The sequence below is a fragment of the Anolis carolinensis genome, chromosome 4 (genome assembly GCF_035594765.1).
Source record: "Anolis carolinensis isolate JA03-04 chromosome 4, rAnoCar3.1.pri, whole genome shotgun sequence".
In the NCBI taxonomy this organism is placed as follows: domain Eukaryota; kingdom Metazoa; phylum Chordata; class Lepidosauria; order Squamata; family Dactyloidae; genus Anolis; species Anolis carolinensis.
The window spans coordinates 119951152-119965831 of NC_085844.1; the positions used below are offsets into that span (position 1 = coordinate 119951152).

General features: G+C 39.6%; 2 protein-coding genes across 5 annotated transcripts in view; one reads left to right on the forward strand and one right to left on the reverse strand.

The window, feature by feature from the left end:
* fars2 (phenylalanyl-tRNA synthetase 2, mitochondrial) overlaps positions 1–13391 on the reverse strand; it is a 303084-nt gene extending 289693 nt beyond the window's left edge. For both annotated transcript variants that reach the window (XM_062977693.1, XM_003226858.4), the window contains exon 1: positions 13253–13391. The gene's annotated coding sequence lies outside the window, so the exon portion shown is untranslated. The remainder of the gene's footprint in view (positions 1–13252) is intronic.
* The window catches only part of lyrm4 (LYR motif containing 4), a 77122-nt gene continuing 75803 nt past the window's right edge, over positions 13362–14680 (forward strand). For all 3 annotated transcript variants that reach the window (XM_062977695.1, XM_003226859.4, XM_062977696.1), the window contains exon 1: positions 13362–13502. In XM_062977695.1, the coding sequence (XP_062833765.1) occupies positions 13417–13502 (86 nt within the window). In that variant the 5' untranslated portion in view covers positions 13362–13416. The remainder of the gene's footprint in view (positions 13503–14680) is intronic.

The following is a 14680-nucleotide window of genomic DNA, read 5'->3' on the forward strand; positions in this document are numbered from 1 at the left end:
GAACCTGAAATGGGGACAGTTGAAAACAGAGAGCTTTTGCTGGCAGGTTTCCCAGAAGTAACTACCATGTTTCCCCGAAAATAAGACACTGTCTTATACCGTATATATTCAATTATAAGCCGACCCGAATATAAGCTGAGGCACCTAATTTTACCACAAAAACTGGGAAAACTTATTGACTCGAGTATAAGCCGAGGGTAGGAAATGCAGCAGCTACTGGTAAATTTCAAAAATAAAATTAGATACCAATAAAATTACATTAATTAAGGCATCAGTGGGTTAAATATTTTGAATATTTACTGTATTTCAAAGAAAAACAGTAAACTAACTCTATAAGTGCAAAAGCAACAATAACTTTATAATAATCACCATCAACAACAACAACAGCTTCATTTGTACCCTGCCCTATCTATCTCCCCCTGGGGAACTCAGGCCAGCTTCCAACATAGTAACAGGCAAACATATAATGCCTAAATAAACAATGCAAAGCTAGATATAGATCTATCATTATATATACTAATTTCACATGTGTATTTCCCCCTGAAACCTTTGCAAATCCTCTCTCTATGTGCATTTTCCTCCTGCAATATTTCCAAGCCCAATTTATCAATGTTTATGTCTATCTAGACATCTATGTGTGTGTGTGTGTGTGTGTGTGTGTGCACGCACATTTTCCCTCTGCACTTGCAAACATGTGAGGGTAAAATTCATATAAAATTCATATATAAAATTAATGTATACATATAGGAACAGATATACAGGTACATGGAAATCTCTAGTTATCTATATTTACATAGGATTTGCAAAGACCTGTAAACATATTAGGGGAAAATTCATATATTAATGTATTTGTAGGGGGAAAATCTATATAAATATTTAGAAGCTTTGGTGCATGCATTTACCCAAGGAAGAAATGCAAGCAAAGCCCCCCTAAAAACAACTTTGTCCTCTTTTCTCCCGCCCTTTCCCACCTCTTTTCTTTCTCCCTTTTTCAAACTCTAAAAGTAGCCAGAAAGGTTTTTTTAAAAACTTCTCTCCCCCTCCCAAAAAAACCCACCTCATTTTTGTTTCCTTAGGAATAAAAAGAAATACACACCTTCTGTTGCTCTCTTTTCCCTCCCTTTGGACTCAAATGTTCTTGCAATAGTAGTAGTAGTAGTAGTAGTAGTAGTAGTAGTAATAATAATAATAATAATAATAATAATAATAATAATAATAATAGCAATAGTAATGAATTGTGCAAATTTGCAAGAATATCTTTTTTTCTTCCCCTTCTGCACATGCAATCTGGATTGCAAGGGTTTCTCTCACACTCTCCTTTCGCTTTTGAAAACATTCGCTTCTTCTCTGTCTCTCTCTCAAAAAAATATAAGATAACCAGCCTGGGAGGAGAAGCAGAGGAGGTAGGTTTTGGAAAAGAAAACATACTGTGGCCTCCAGGCTCCGCTGCTGGCTTGACCTTGACCCGAATATAAGCCGGGGGAGGCTTTTTCAGCTCATAAATAAGGGCTGAAAAACTCAGCTTATCTTCGAGTATATACAGTAATTATTTTTCCTCAAGAAGACTATGGCTTATTTTCAGGGGATGTTTTATTTTTATATCCATGGCCAGTACTCAAGCGCTCAGTGTGATGGCCAAAAGTCTCCCTCCATGCGGAGGGGGGGCTGCTCCTGCAAGGGAGGAAACACTGGGGCACCCAAGTCCTGCGACAGCGAAAGAGGCGGCCCAGCGAGTAGCACTCTGGCATTCTCCTCCAGCAGCAAGAGCACCAGGGAGGAGCTCTGCAGTTGTGCTGTGGGCGGGATGGGGGCCCAAGTGGGTCCCACCCCTTTACTTCTTGCAGCGTTTCCCCTTATTGGGGCTTGCCACTGCTCCTCCTCCCTCCGTTTGGGAGACTTTGGAGTGCCTTGCACCCTTCCCTTGACTGGGCAGGGAGGAGGGCATGCTGGTGTGAGCTGGTAAATCAGCCTCGGCCATGGCAGAGAAAAGGGGTGGCTGCCTTTTTTACTGGTCTGTCCCGGTACAGTGCATAGCCACGCTTATCTCTATGTTATATTTTCAGGGTATGGCTTATATTGTGCAAATGCTTATAAATCCTGCTATAGCTTATTTTATAGGTATGTTTTATTTTCGGGGAAACACAGTAGTTGGTCACTAACTAAACTAAACTAAAGTCCTAGACAAACTGAATTCTTTGGTTTGGTTCAGCAGGACTCTTTTTATACCTTTACAGATATAACTATGATGAAATGCCCTTTACATTCACTGCTGGGAATCTTAAGGCAATTTTGGAAACCATCTAGCCTCAGTAATGAAAACTGTGAAATGACAAGAATAGCCTTATATTTAACTGTTCATCCCTCCTTCTCATCTCCTTACATCCAATAAAATGAACACCCATTAGACCTTTCTCATATTTTGAGGTATTGCAGCACATAAAGCAACTTTTTAGAAATGACCCTATCACACCTTGGAAATATTACCTTTTTATATTAGAAGCTCCTTAACAGCACATCTGTAGCCATGCTGGAATGTGGGTTCTGAAAGTTGTACAATGGAGTCTCACTTATCCAAGACTTGCTTATCCAAGGTTCTGGATTATCCAATGCATTTTTGTAGTCATTGTTTTCAATATATTGTGATATTTTGGTGCTAAATTCGTAAATACAGTAATTACAACATAACATTACTGCGTATTGAACTACTTTTTCTATCAAATTTGTTGTATAACATGATGTTTTGGTGCTTAATTTGTAAAATCATAACCTAATTTGATGTTTAATAGGCTTTTCCTTAATCTCTCCTTATTATCCAACATATTTGCTTATCCAAGGTTCTGCCAGCCCGTTTAACTTGGATAAGTGAGACTCTACTGTAATCCTAAAAATATTTTTCCAGGTTCTGTCCTACACAGAATTATTCCTAGAGACAAAACTAAATAGCTCATCCACCTGTTTTTAGGTAAAGGTATAAGAGGTTAGATCTTTGTCTTTCAGAAATATAACTAGAAACGGTTCCAGGAAAAAGAGAAAATTGAGGCCTCATAACAAGGGCAGAGAGCAAGACAACCATAGTTCTGTGAAAAACCTAAAACAAAATAAGGCATCATTGGTGTATTAGTTCTGCTTCGAATACATTTATGTCAAAGCACCACCTACAGAGAAATTAATGAGAAGGAAACTGAAATACTTCTTTTTTTTGTTAGTATAAAAAGATGATTTATTGGCTAACAAAGATTGCTAGTTTCAGTCATTTGTTATTTTGCAGAGAACACATCTGATTTTGACATGTCAGTTTTAAGTAGAATATTCCAACAGACATGTCTTATAAATGTAATATATATCTACCCCACATTAGATCTTCTATTTTTCCTTTCCATTTCACCTTCAAGCCATTCATTGATTATTTTTAGTGAGAAGAAGGATTTTTGTAGAAATCCATTTTGCATTATCAAATATTATTTAACACAATATTGATGCAGAGTGGGGAGGGAGACAGAATACAAAGCAAACAGTCTAGAAGTTACAACTGGCAAATTAACAGCTTGCAATAAACTTCACGCAAGAACAGAACATCTTGCAATACATTTACGATGGAGAAACAATAACAACTAACAATATCAGTGACAAGAGACTGTAAGTTAAGGGAAACTTGAAGTATTTCAGCAGCTCAGTAAAGCATTTCATAAGCTATAGTCCAACACATTTGGCAGATAAAAAGTTCTCACCAACTAGCTGGAAATATATGCAATGGAGCAGAGTAAGAAGGAAGACACATGAAATTTTTCTCCCTTCACCTTCCCCTTAAAAACAGATTAAGTGAATCAATCAGGCAGAAGCATTAGCATATGTTGCTGCTATTGCCAACAAAGTAGGAAGATGTACTCTGGATAATCATAAAGTTCAGCTATAGTTGCATGGAGCTAGATCCATCCATCCTTTTATTTATACTCTGTGTTCCTTTGAGACTAAGGGTCCATCTACATAGGTAACATTAGGCAATCCAGAGGTGAACGGACTCTGTGGCATTCATACAATTCACCATAATGTTGGAGGAAGCCACTCAATGTGACCCTATTCCACATTAAGAAAAGCCATATTCATTTTGGGCCAATTTAAATAGTTGTGAAAAGCGAGGTGATGGTGTGAACATTCGCTTTTCCTGGATTCAGGTCTGAGCCTGGGGACAGGGGATGGCACTTATTTTCCCCCAATTATCTGGCTTTTGCAGTGACCACTAGACATTAAAATTGCAGTGTTTGTTATTTGGTTCCTGTAGGAAACCTGTAGGGATGATAGCTGGAGTGATGAGGCAATTGGAAAAGGGATAGAGAAAAATAGGGAGAGATTTCATCTCTCTCAAAGGCCAGATTGATTGAAACAAGGGAAGTATGTCTGTCAAGTGGCACCAATGGTTCTGACACCGCTGGGTCATGCAATGAGCATCCAACCATCAAGTTGGCTCAGAGATATGTAGTGTGGACATCCGTCAGCCACTGAGCCAGCTTGGCAGCTGGAAATATGTATCATGGCAATGCTAATCTAGAGTACCTGACTCCGAATAAACATCACCATTTGTGGCCTGTATAGCTGCCCCCCAAGTCTCAAGGTGGTTCAACTACAGTAGCATCCCTTTATTTATACCTTATGCTTTGCCCACACTGCAACTCAAGGTGGTTCAGCTACAGTAGCACAGAGTTGGAAGATCTACTCTGGATAGATCAGCTACAGTTGCATGGAGAAAAATCTGTCCATCCATCCTTTTATTTATTCCAATGTTTTTCCCAGACTGAGAGTCAAAGTGGTTCAGCTACAGCAAAATGGAGATGGAAACTGATCTATCTATCCCATCCCTTTATTATACCCCAAATCTTTTTCTAAATTAAGGGTGCATCTACATTGGAGAATTACTGCCATCGGACACCATTTCAACTGTCATGTCTCAGTGCTATGGAATCATGGGAGCTGCGGTTTCAAAAGGTCTTTAGCCTCCTCTGCTCAAGAGTGCTGATGCATCATCAAGTGAGGAGGGGGGACACTTATTATGATACCATGAATGTCAATGATAACTCAAGACCACACAAATATTACTATCAACAATAGAGTATCAGAGGAACACATGCCTACACTTTCTCTCCCTGAGAGTTGAGTGCTATGTCATAAAACTGAAAGGATGCATAGCAAAAAAAATAATTCAAGCAGCATATGCCAATATTACAAACATGCCCTGGGGAATGCAACAGCTGCTCCCTTCCACACAGTACCATGATCTCTGCAGGTATTATGTTAAAATTCATTAGCATGTGACTACAGTTCTAGACTATTATTAAGTATACCAGATGGTTATGTTTTTACATCCTTTTCGAATTGCTCATTTATCCCAAAGTTTCATAAAACGAAAGGCGAAAAAACCCAACCAGATTTCTGTCAAGTCGAACAAGATACAAACAGAAACATAGGTCTGGTTCACACTATAAAATTATGGCACTTCGCTACCACCCTAACTGCTACGGCTACATCCTATGGAATTCTGGAATTTGTACTTTCATGAGATATTTAGAATTATCTGCCAGAGACCTCTCCTATCTTATCAAACCAGACTTATAAATTACCAACATGAATGGATTAGAATTGGCAATGCACCCAGACTATCACACACTGAAAAAGTTTTCAGTTCACAAAACAAACACCTCTCAAAAGAAACAATGACAATTCTAGGGTGCATCTGCAATGTAGAATTAATGCACTTTGATACCTCTTTTAACTGCTATGGCTCATTGCTATGGAATCATTGGAGTTGTGATTTGCGTCACCAAACTAAAATCTCACTGAGCCATGGAAATTAAAATGATGTTAAACTGTATTAATTCTACAGTGCAGATGCACCTCTGGGAACAGTAGTCCAAAAAATTAAAGTAATATTTCCCACACTCTGATTAGTGAGGATACTCACTGGCTGTAGGAAGAGATATAGAGATATGATTCTATGAATTGATTTCATCCTTCTCTTGTCTTTCTCTACTTTTCTCAACTGGTGTGGCTATGCAGGCAATCCCCAAGTTACAAACGAGATGTCTACTCACATTTACATGTTTTCTAACTGCTGAGTTGGCAGAAGCTGGGGCTAACAGCAGAAGCTCATCCCATCCCAATGATCGAACCGTCAACCATCCAGTCAGAAAGTTCTGCAGCTTAACGGTTTAACTCACTGCACCATATCAGCCCCTGTTCAGAAGATCTCACCTCACTTTCTGTTCCTGTGATAATTGGATTTTGAAAAATTTGGCTTGTTGTGGAAGCAGGATTTGTGATAAAGCTTCAGTGAGGACATCATTTTTCCATGATAACTCTTTCAGGAATGAATTTCCCTTCCTAGGAGTACATTTCTTTCATTTCCTGTTGTCTCTCTCCCATTCAGAACTATGAGTCATATGTAAGTCAGATGTTTGTAACTCGGGGACTCCCTGTATTTTCTTTCCCTGTAGCCTCTTCCCCACAAATCCTTTTTTTTGGCCTACATCTTTTTCTTATAATATGAATTTGTGGAACCAATGCTATTATGCTCAATGATCCGAATTCCAGCTATGCTAGTTGGAAACAACAGAAAAATTAAGGTACAACACATTTTTATTTGGAACTTTATCTGGAGGTAAAAGTACTAAATCTAGTACACAGGAAGAAAAACCTGCCTGCATAAAGGTTTCATTATCTATATTGCCACAAATCCTACTACCAATGAAAATAGAGTACAGCATCATCTTCATATTTGTGGAAGATGAATGTGTGGGATCCAGCTCTCATGGAAAAGCTAGCATACCAAATAAGATTCTCACAAGGCCAAGAACACACACACAGATAAATGAGATCATACTTTCTGAAGCCTAGCTATACTAAAAGCTCATAGAACAAGACAGAAGTCTATATCTGCATTGCCTCAATGCCTCAGAATACAAACTGAGAACATGGATATATCCCCAAAATTAACAAAGTGTCCCTAGAAATTTACCCGTCTCTAAAAAAAACTTGTTTGTAAACACAATATACCTGTAAAGGGGATGGTGGTTGCACTGAGAAAGAGAAATATGCAACGGGGGAAACATTAACATAATAATATGGCATAAATAACTAGTCATTATTTTTGAGCAATTCCAGAAGGGAAAGACAGGTACTGAAATAAATCTTTTAAAAACAGAAATTACAGCCACACTGCTTTATTGTATTGTTCTGATAATGCATTTTAAATGTGTTAATCAAAAATAACATTTAACACAATTTGAACAGAATGTTTTCAGAGGACCCCCTTGATGAAATTCAGGCATAATCATTTTTGCTTGGAGCTCCAAGATGACAAGAAGAATGCTATTCTGTGAGCATTAACTCACATTTCCCATTAAAGATATCTGTGCTTTTTAAGTACATACAATATTTGCTGTAAAGACTCAAAAAAATTAGATTAAAAGTTACAAAAATAACATCTACCTTCCACTATTTTTTTAAATTAAATTAGAATGACTAAGTGCATTGCTACGGATATGGTCTCCTATATCAGACTACCTTTTGCTGAGGAGCTAGAATTATTTGGCAAATAGAAATTGCATATAAGCAGTAGTGAGGAGCAACACTGGAAAAATTGCTCTCAAACTGGATCTACACTGCCATATAATCCAGATTATCAAAGTAGATAATCCAGATTGTCTGTTTTAAACTGGATTATATGAGTCTAGTAAAGGTAATGGTTTCCCCTGACGTTAAGTCCAGTCGTGACCGACTCTGGGGGTTGGTGCTCATCTTCATTTCTAAGCCGAAGAGCCGGTGTTGTCCATAGACACCTCCAAGGTCATGTGGCCGGAATGACTGCATGGAGCACCGTTACAACATCTATGTATACATAAAAGTCAATGTATGTCTGTTTGTCATATAATCCAATTCATAGCAAATCATCCTTAGATGGCCTTAGAGACAACAGCAGGGGCATTTTATCTAACTCAAAAGGTGTTTGTATTGTGTAGAAAGCACTGGTAAAACTACTCCTATCTTTCACTTGAAAAATAAAGTATGGCAATGAGAGGACTTGAAATGACACAAGTGATAATGCAAAAAGATGAGACTCCCAGATGGGGATGGTATTGAACCAACTACTCGGAAAGAGCAAAGGAAAAAGTATAAATGTGCTGTGAGTAATGATGCAACCATTCTCTGGCCAGAAGGATGTTCAACTACCAATTCAGATATGAAAGTCCAAAGCTGCACAAAACGTACTATGTGAATGTGAGAAGTGGAAATTAGGCAAAGCTTTGGAAAACATGAAATGCAGCACTGGAACGGACTGGTTCTCCAGGCACTTCGGTTTTTTTGTAATTTGCCAGCTATTCTGTATCTATTTAGAGGACCTTCTAATCACCATCTAAGGCTGGATCTACACTGCCTTATATCCCAGGATCTGATACCAGATTATCTGCCTATCCCAAATTATCTGAATCATTGCTCCCCCTTTGAGCCAGTTGTTTTTGACCACAAAGGACAACAACAACAACAATAATTCAGTAGAGTCTCACTTATCCAATGTTCTGGATTATCCAACGTATTTTTGTAGTCAATGTTTTCAATGCATCGTGCTATTTTGGTGCTAAATTCGTAAATACAGTAATTACTACATAGCATTAATGTGTAATGAACTACTTTTCTGTCAAATTTGTTGTATAACATGATGTTTTGGTGCTTAATTTGTAAAATCATAACCTATTTTCATGTTTAATAGGCTTTTTCTTAATCTCTCCTTATTATCCAATGTATTCGCTTATCCAACGTTCTGCCGGCCCGTTTATGTTGGATAAGTGAGACTCTACTGTAATAATAACTTTATTTTTCTATCCCACCTCCATCTCCCTGCAGGGACTCGGGGCATCTAACATGGGGCCAAGCCCAAAGAACAAATAATGAACAAGGTAAAATACATATTAAAACAGCATCTTTAAACGGATAAAACACATTAAAACCAAGGTAATACAATATAATAACAATAAAAACATAAAAGGACCACAGTCTAGTAACAAAGTGAATAAAATGGGTCTAGACAAAAATGCAAAGATATGTATTGTAATGCCATTTGGGAGCGTAAATTAACGAAGTGCTAAACATTCTCTAAGAGAATTGGAGTGAGGTAGGAATTCATGTTACTTCCAACAGAAAGCAGAGTAAAGTGTGATATAGTGAATTCGTTTAGGTGGGGTTTTGGTCATGGGGACTAGTTATTCAAAATCACATTGGAAGAGCCAGGTTTTTAACTCCTTTTTAAAAGCTGATGGGATGGGTGCTTGCCTAATCTCCCTGAGATGGGAGTTCCAAATCCAAGGGACCATTACAGAGAAGGCCCTTTCCCTCACCCCAACAAGCCAAGCTTGTGATGGAGGTGGAAGCGAGAGAAGGACCTCCCCAGATGATCGAAGAGATTGTGCAGGTTCATAGGGGGAAACACGGTCGCGAAGGTAGGCGGGTCCCGAACTGTTCAGGGCTTTGTAGGTAAGAACCACAATTGGCAGAAGTTTCTTTCTGTTTTCTTCTGCTTTCTTCTTATTAACTTTATCATCAAGAGGTTTACCACTGTGACTTAGCAAGAAGTTTTCAGCCAAGTACAATTTTTTCTAATGGTACTGGTGGTTTTTTGTTTTGTTTTTGTTTTTTGGGGGGGCAGGGGTCTGTCGAAAACTTCTATTGCATTTTTCCATCGCACAAATGGTTTAGCAACCAATGTACCAAGCTTCCGATGACCACTTTTCTCTTCCACACTCCATACCGTACTTACAGACTGTACCTTGTACATTAAATGAGTAGGCTAACCAGGGGAGTCATTTGGGCTGAAAATTTAGTTGCCTTTGAAGACTGTTTGGAAGCTTCAAGTGGTCCAACAGGAGGCAGCCAGATTTCTCACCAGAACGGTGTACAGGGAGCACACAACCCTCCTCTTACGTCAGCTCCACTGGATGCCTGCTACCAAGCACAATTCAAAGTGCTGGCTTTAACCTATAAAGCCCTAAATGGTTCCAGCCCAGCTTACCTATCCGAACATATCTCCCTCCATGAACCATCACGGAGGTTAAGATCTTCTGGGGAGACCCTGCTCTCGGTCCCACCTGCTTCGCAAGTGAGGTTGGGGGGATGAGAGACAGGGCCTTCTCAGTGGTGGCTCCTCGGGTCTGGAATTCTCTCCCCAGTGAGATTAGATCAGCGCCCTTCCTCTTGGTCTTCAGAAAGAAAACAAAGACATGGCTGTGGGACCAAGCTTTTCGCCAGTAAAATATTGCAGTGCAAGAAATAAATTGGGATTATGTGCAATTGATAACTGGAATGGCCCTGGTCTATGATTTTGGATCATGTGATTTTAATGTAAATATTAGATGTTTTAATTTAATGTTTTTATTCCTAAATGTTGTTATATTTTATGTTTAATGGTCTTATTGATTTTAACGCATAGTTATATGTTTCTTGTTTAGATTTCATGAGTTGGTTTTACATGTATGTTAGGCATTGAATTTTGCCATTATTATGTTGTAAACCACCTTGAGTCCTCCCAGGGGTGAGAAAAGTGGTATATAAATACAGTACAGTCTCGCTTATCCAACATAAATGGGCCGGCAGAAAGTTGGATAAGCGAAAATATTGAATAAGGAGGGATTAAGAAAAAGCTTATTAAACATCAAATTACATTATGATTTTACAAATTAAGCACCAACAAATCATGTTTTACAAGTCTGCCACTTGTTTGGGAGCATGGCTGCACTTGTGTTGCTGTTGGGCATGCTGGCCTGCTGTGCGTTGCTGCGTAGAGAAACAGTTGTGGATCCAGGCAGGAGGCATTGGATAATACAAAACATTGTATGAGTGAAGGTTGGATAAGCGAGATTCTACTGTAAATGCATAGATAAATAATCCACAGGAAATACATATGCTGGCAATGGAGTCTGTGGGTCTTGCACTAATTGAGCTTTCACTTGGTCATCAGAAACAATCTTGTTCATATAAAGTCCAATGACACCGCTTCCTCTCTTTGGTCCTGTTCCATTGTTTCTCTGACAGGGCTTGGATTAGATCAGTGGTTCTCAACCTGTGGGTCCCCAGGTGTTTTGGCCTACAACTCCCAGAAATCCCAGCCAGCTTACCAGCTGTTCGGATTTCTGAGTTGAAGGCCAGAACCACTGGATTAGATGAAGCAGTGGGAGAGATCTGTTTCCACATGCAGTCCAGGTCAACTCCCCCACACTCACACGCACACCTTAGGCTTTGCCTGCCAGCTGCGGGTAGACCAAAAGGTTTCTTCCACTATGGGCCCTTCCACATAGTCCTATATCCCAGAATATCAAGACAGAATGGGTTATCTGAGTCCACACTGCCATATATTCCAGTTCAAAGAAGATACAGTAGAGTCTTATCCAACCGTCGCTTATCCAACGTTCTGCATTATCCAACGCAGTCTGCCTCCCACCCGAATCCACAGCTGTTTCTCTGGGTAGTTTTCAATACATTGCAATATTTTGGTGCTAAATTCGTAAATACAGTAATTACTACATAACATTACCGTGTATTGAACCATGTATTCAACTGCTTTTTCTGTCCACTTGGTGTAAAACATGTTTTGGTGCTTAATTTGTAAAATCATAACATAATTGGACGTTTATTAGGCTTTTCCTTAATTCCTCCTTATTAATCAACATTTTTGCTTCTCCAACGTTCCGCCGGCCTGTTTATGTTGGATAAGTGAGACTCTACTGTATTGTGGGATTTTCTGTATTGATATTCTGGGATATAGGGCTGTGTGGAAGGGCCCTATGTGAACTATTGTTGCTACTGCAATGTAAATTGGTAGAAAGGTAATTAATAATAATAATAATACAGTAGAGTCTTACTTATCCAACATTCGCTTATCCAACATTCTGGATTATCCAACGCATTTTTGTAGTCAATGTTTTCAATACATCGTGATATTTTGGTGCTAAATTCGTAAATACAGTAATTACTACATAGCATTACTGCATATTGAACTACTTTTTCTGTCAAATTTGTTGTATAACATGATGTTTGGTGCTTAATTTGTAAAATCATATCCTAATTTGATATTTAATAGGTTTCTCCTTAATCTCTCCTTATTATCCAACATATTCGCTTATCCAACGTTCTGCTGGCCCGTTTATGTTGGGTAAGCGAGACTCTGCTGTATTACAAATTAAGCACCAAAATATTATGTTATACAACAAATTTGACAGAAAAAGTAGTTCAATACATAGTAATGCTATGTAGTAATTACTGTATTTACAAATTTAGCACCAAAATATCACGATGTATTGAAAACATTGACTACAAAAACGCATTGGATAATCCAGAACATTGGATAAGCGAGTGTTGGATAAGTGAGACTCTACTGTAATAATAAAACTGTATTTATATCCCACCACCATCTCCCAGAGGGACTCGGGGCGGCTCACAGAACATTTAAAGTGTGACATACAAAATGCAAGTGCAAAACAAAACAGTCAAACACAACATCATACATTCACAGCACCCCCTGCTACCACACTATCATTACGTAGATCAGGGGTCCCCAATCTAAGGCCCGGGGGCCGGATGCGGCCCATCGAAGCCATTTATCCGGCCCCCATGGCACAAGGGCATAAGGGGGTTGGACTAAATGACCCAAGGGGTCTCTTTTTCTCTTACAACCATTATTATTATTATTATTATTATTATTATTATTATTATTAACATTGAGGCTGGGTGGCCATCTGTCAGGGGTGCTTTGCTTGTATTTTCGGTGCACAAAGGCAGAAGGGGATTGGACTCAATGGCCCAAAGGGTCTCTTCCAACCCTCTTTTTATTATAATTTCTGTTATTTATTTATTATTATTAATAATAATTATTATTATTATTGCTCGGTGGCCAACTATATTCCAGCCCTCCAACAGTCCAAAGGATTGTGAACTGGCCCCCTGTTTAAAAAGTTTGGGGACCCCTGACGTAGATAGTGTGAATAATCAAAATGTGGGTGAAATAGTGCTTGTAGTTCTGGAGGGATTCTAATTTTTGCTTCTCACAGACTTGGCATGGGGATTAGGTTAACCAGTTACAATTCACGAGTAATGCAGGTTGACCTGAAACATTTCGGGGTGCTTTGAACCCTTGGCAACGGGCTTGCATTAGAGTGTATGGCTCACGCGCCAGTGCGGGGAGGCCCAGTGCCTCGCGCGCCCTCCTCCGACTCACCTTCCTCTTCCTCTCGCGGCCTCCACGCGGGACGCGGCCGGCTCCTTTCCAGCGCCGGGCCCTCCTCTTCCGGGCCCGGCCTCCGAGGAAGGAAGGGAAGGAGGGACGGAGGGAGGGCCTAAGCGAGCGCCGGGACCTCGAGGCGGCCTCCGTGTGTTGACAACATGGCCGCGGCCCGGCGGACTCAAGCGCTGCGCCTCTACCGGGCCCTGCTGAGGGAAAGCCAGGCCTTCGCCTCCTACGGGTACAGGTAGGACGAGGAGGAGGAGGAGAGGCCTCGGCCCCGTCCCCGCGCCTAGAAAGGCCTCCCTGTCTGTGTACAGGGTTTCTCTCATATCTTATAGAACAGAAATCCACTGGTCGGGGAGGGAAAACTGCAAGAGCTAAGGACCATTGGCTTGGAAGTGTGTTCTTCCTTCCTGGTTTTATCAGTGTTATTATTATTAACAACAATACCACCAGGATTAATAATAGCACAACACCATAATTAGCCATAATAATAATACAGTAGAGTCTCACTTATCCAACATAAACGGGCCGGCAGAACGTTGGATAAGCGAATATGTTGTATAATTAGGAGAGATTAAGAAAAAGCCTATTAAACATCAAAATAGGTTATGATTTTACAAATTAAACACCAAAACATCATGTTATACAACAAATTTGACAGAAAAAGTAGTTTATTACATATTAATGCTATGTAGTAATTACTGTATTTACGAATTTAGCACCAAAATATCACAATGCATTGAAAACACTGACTACAAAAATGCGTTGGATAATCCAGAACGTTGGATAAGTGAGACTCTACTGTAATACCATAATATTAAAGTCATGTTACATAGTGTATGGTGTTGTTATTATTATTGATCATAATAAAGGTAAAGGTTTTCCCTGTCGTGTCTGACTCTGGGGGTTGGTGCTCATCTCCATTTCTAAGCCAAAGAGCCGGCGTTGTCCATAGACTCCTCCAATGTCATGTAGCCGGCATGATTGCATGGAGCGCCATTACCTTCCCGCCGGAGCGGTACCTATTGATCTATTCACATTTGCATGTTTTCGAACTGCTAGGTTGGCAGAAGCTGGGGCTAACAGCGGGCGCTCATTCAACTCCCCGGATTTGAACCTGCGACCTTTTGGTCCGCAAGTTCAGCAGCTCAGCACTTTAACACACTGTGCCACTAGGGGCCTCTATTATTGATCATGGTGGTATGAACAATAATAATACCATACACTATGTAACATGGTATTATTATTATTATTCATACCACCATGATCAATAATAATATCATGATCAATAATAATACATCCATGTTTAGTAATAATGACACCATCACAATTAATACTAATATTAAAATTGTGTTACATGGTGTATGTTATTATTATTCATACCGCCATGATCAATAATAATACATCCATGAGTAATAA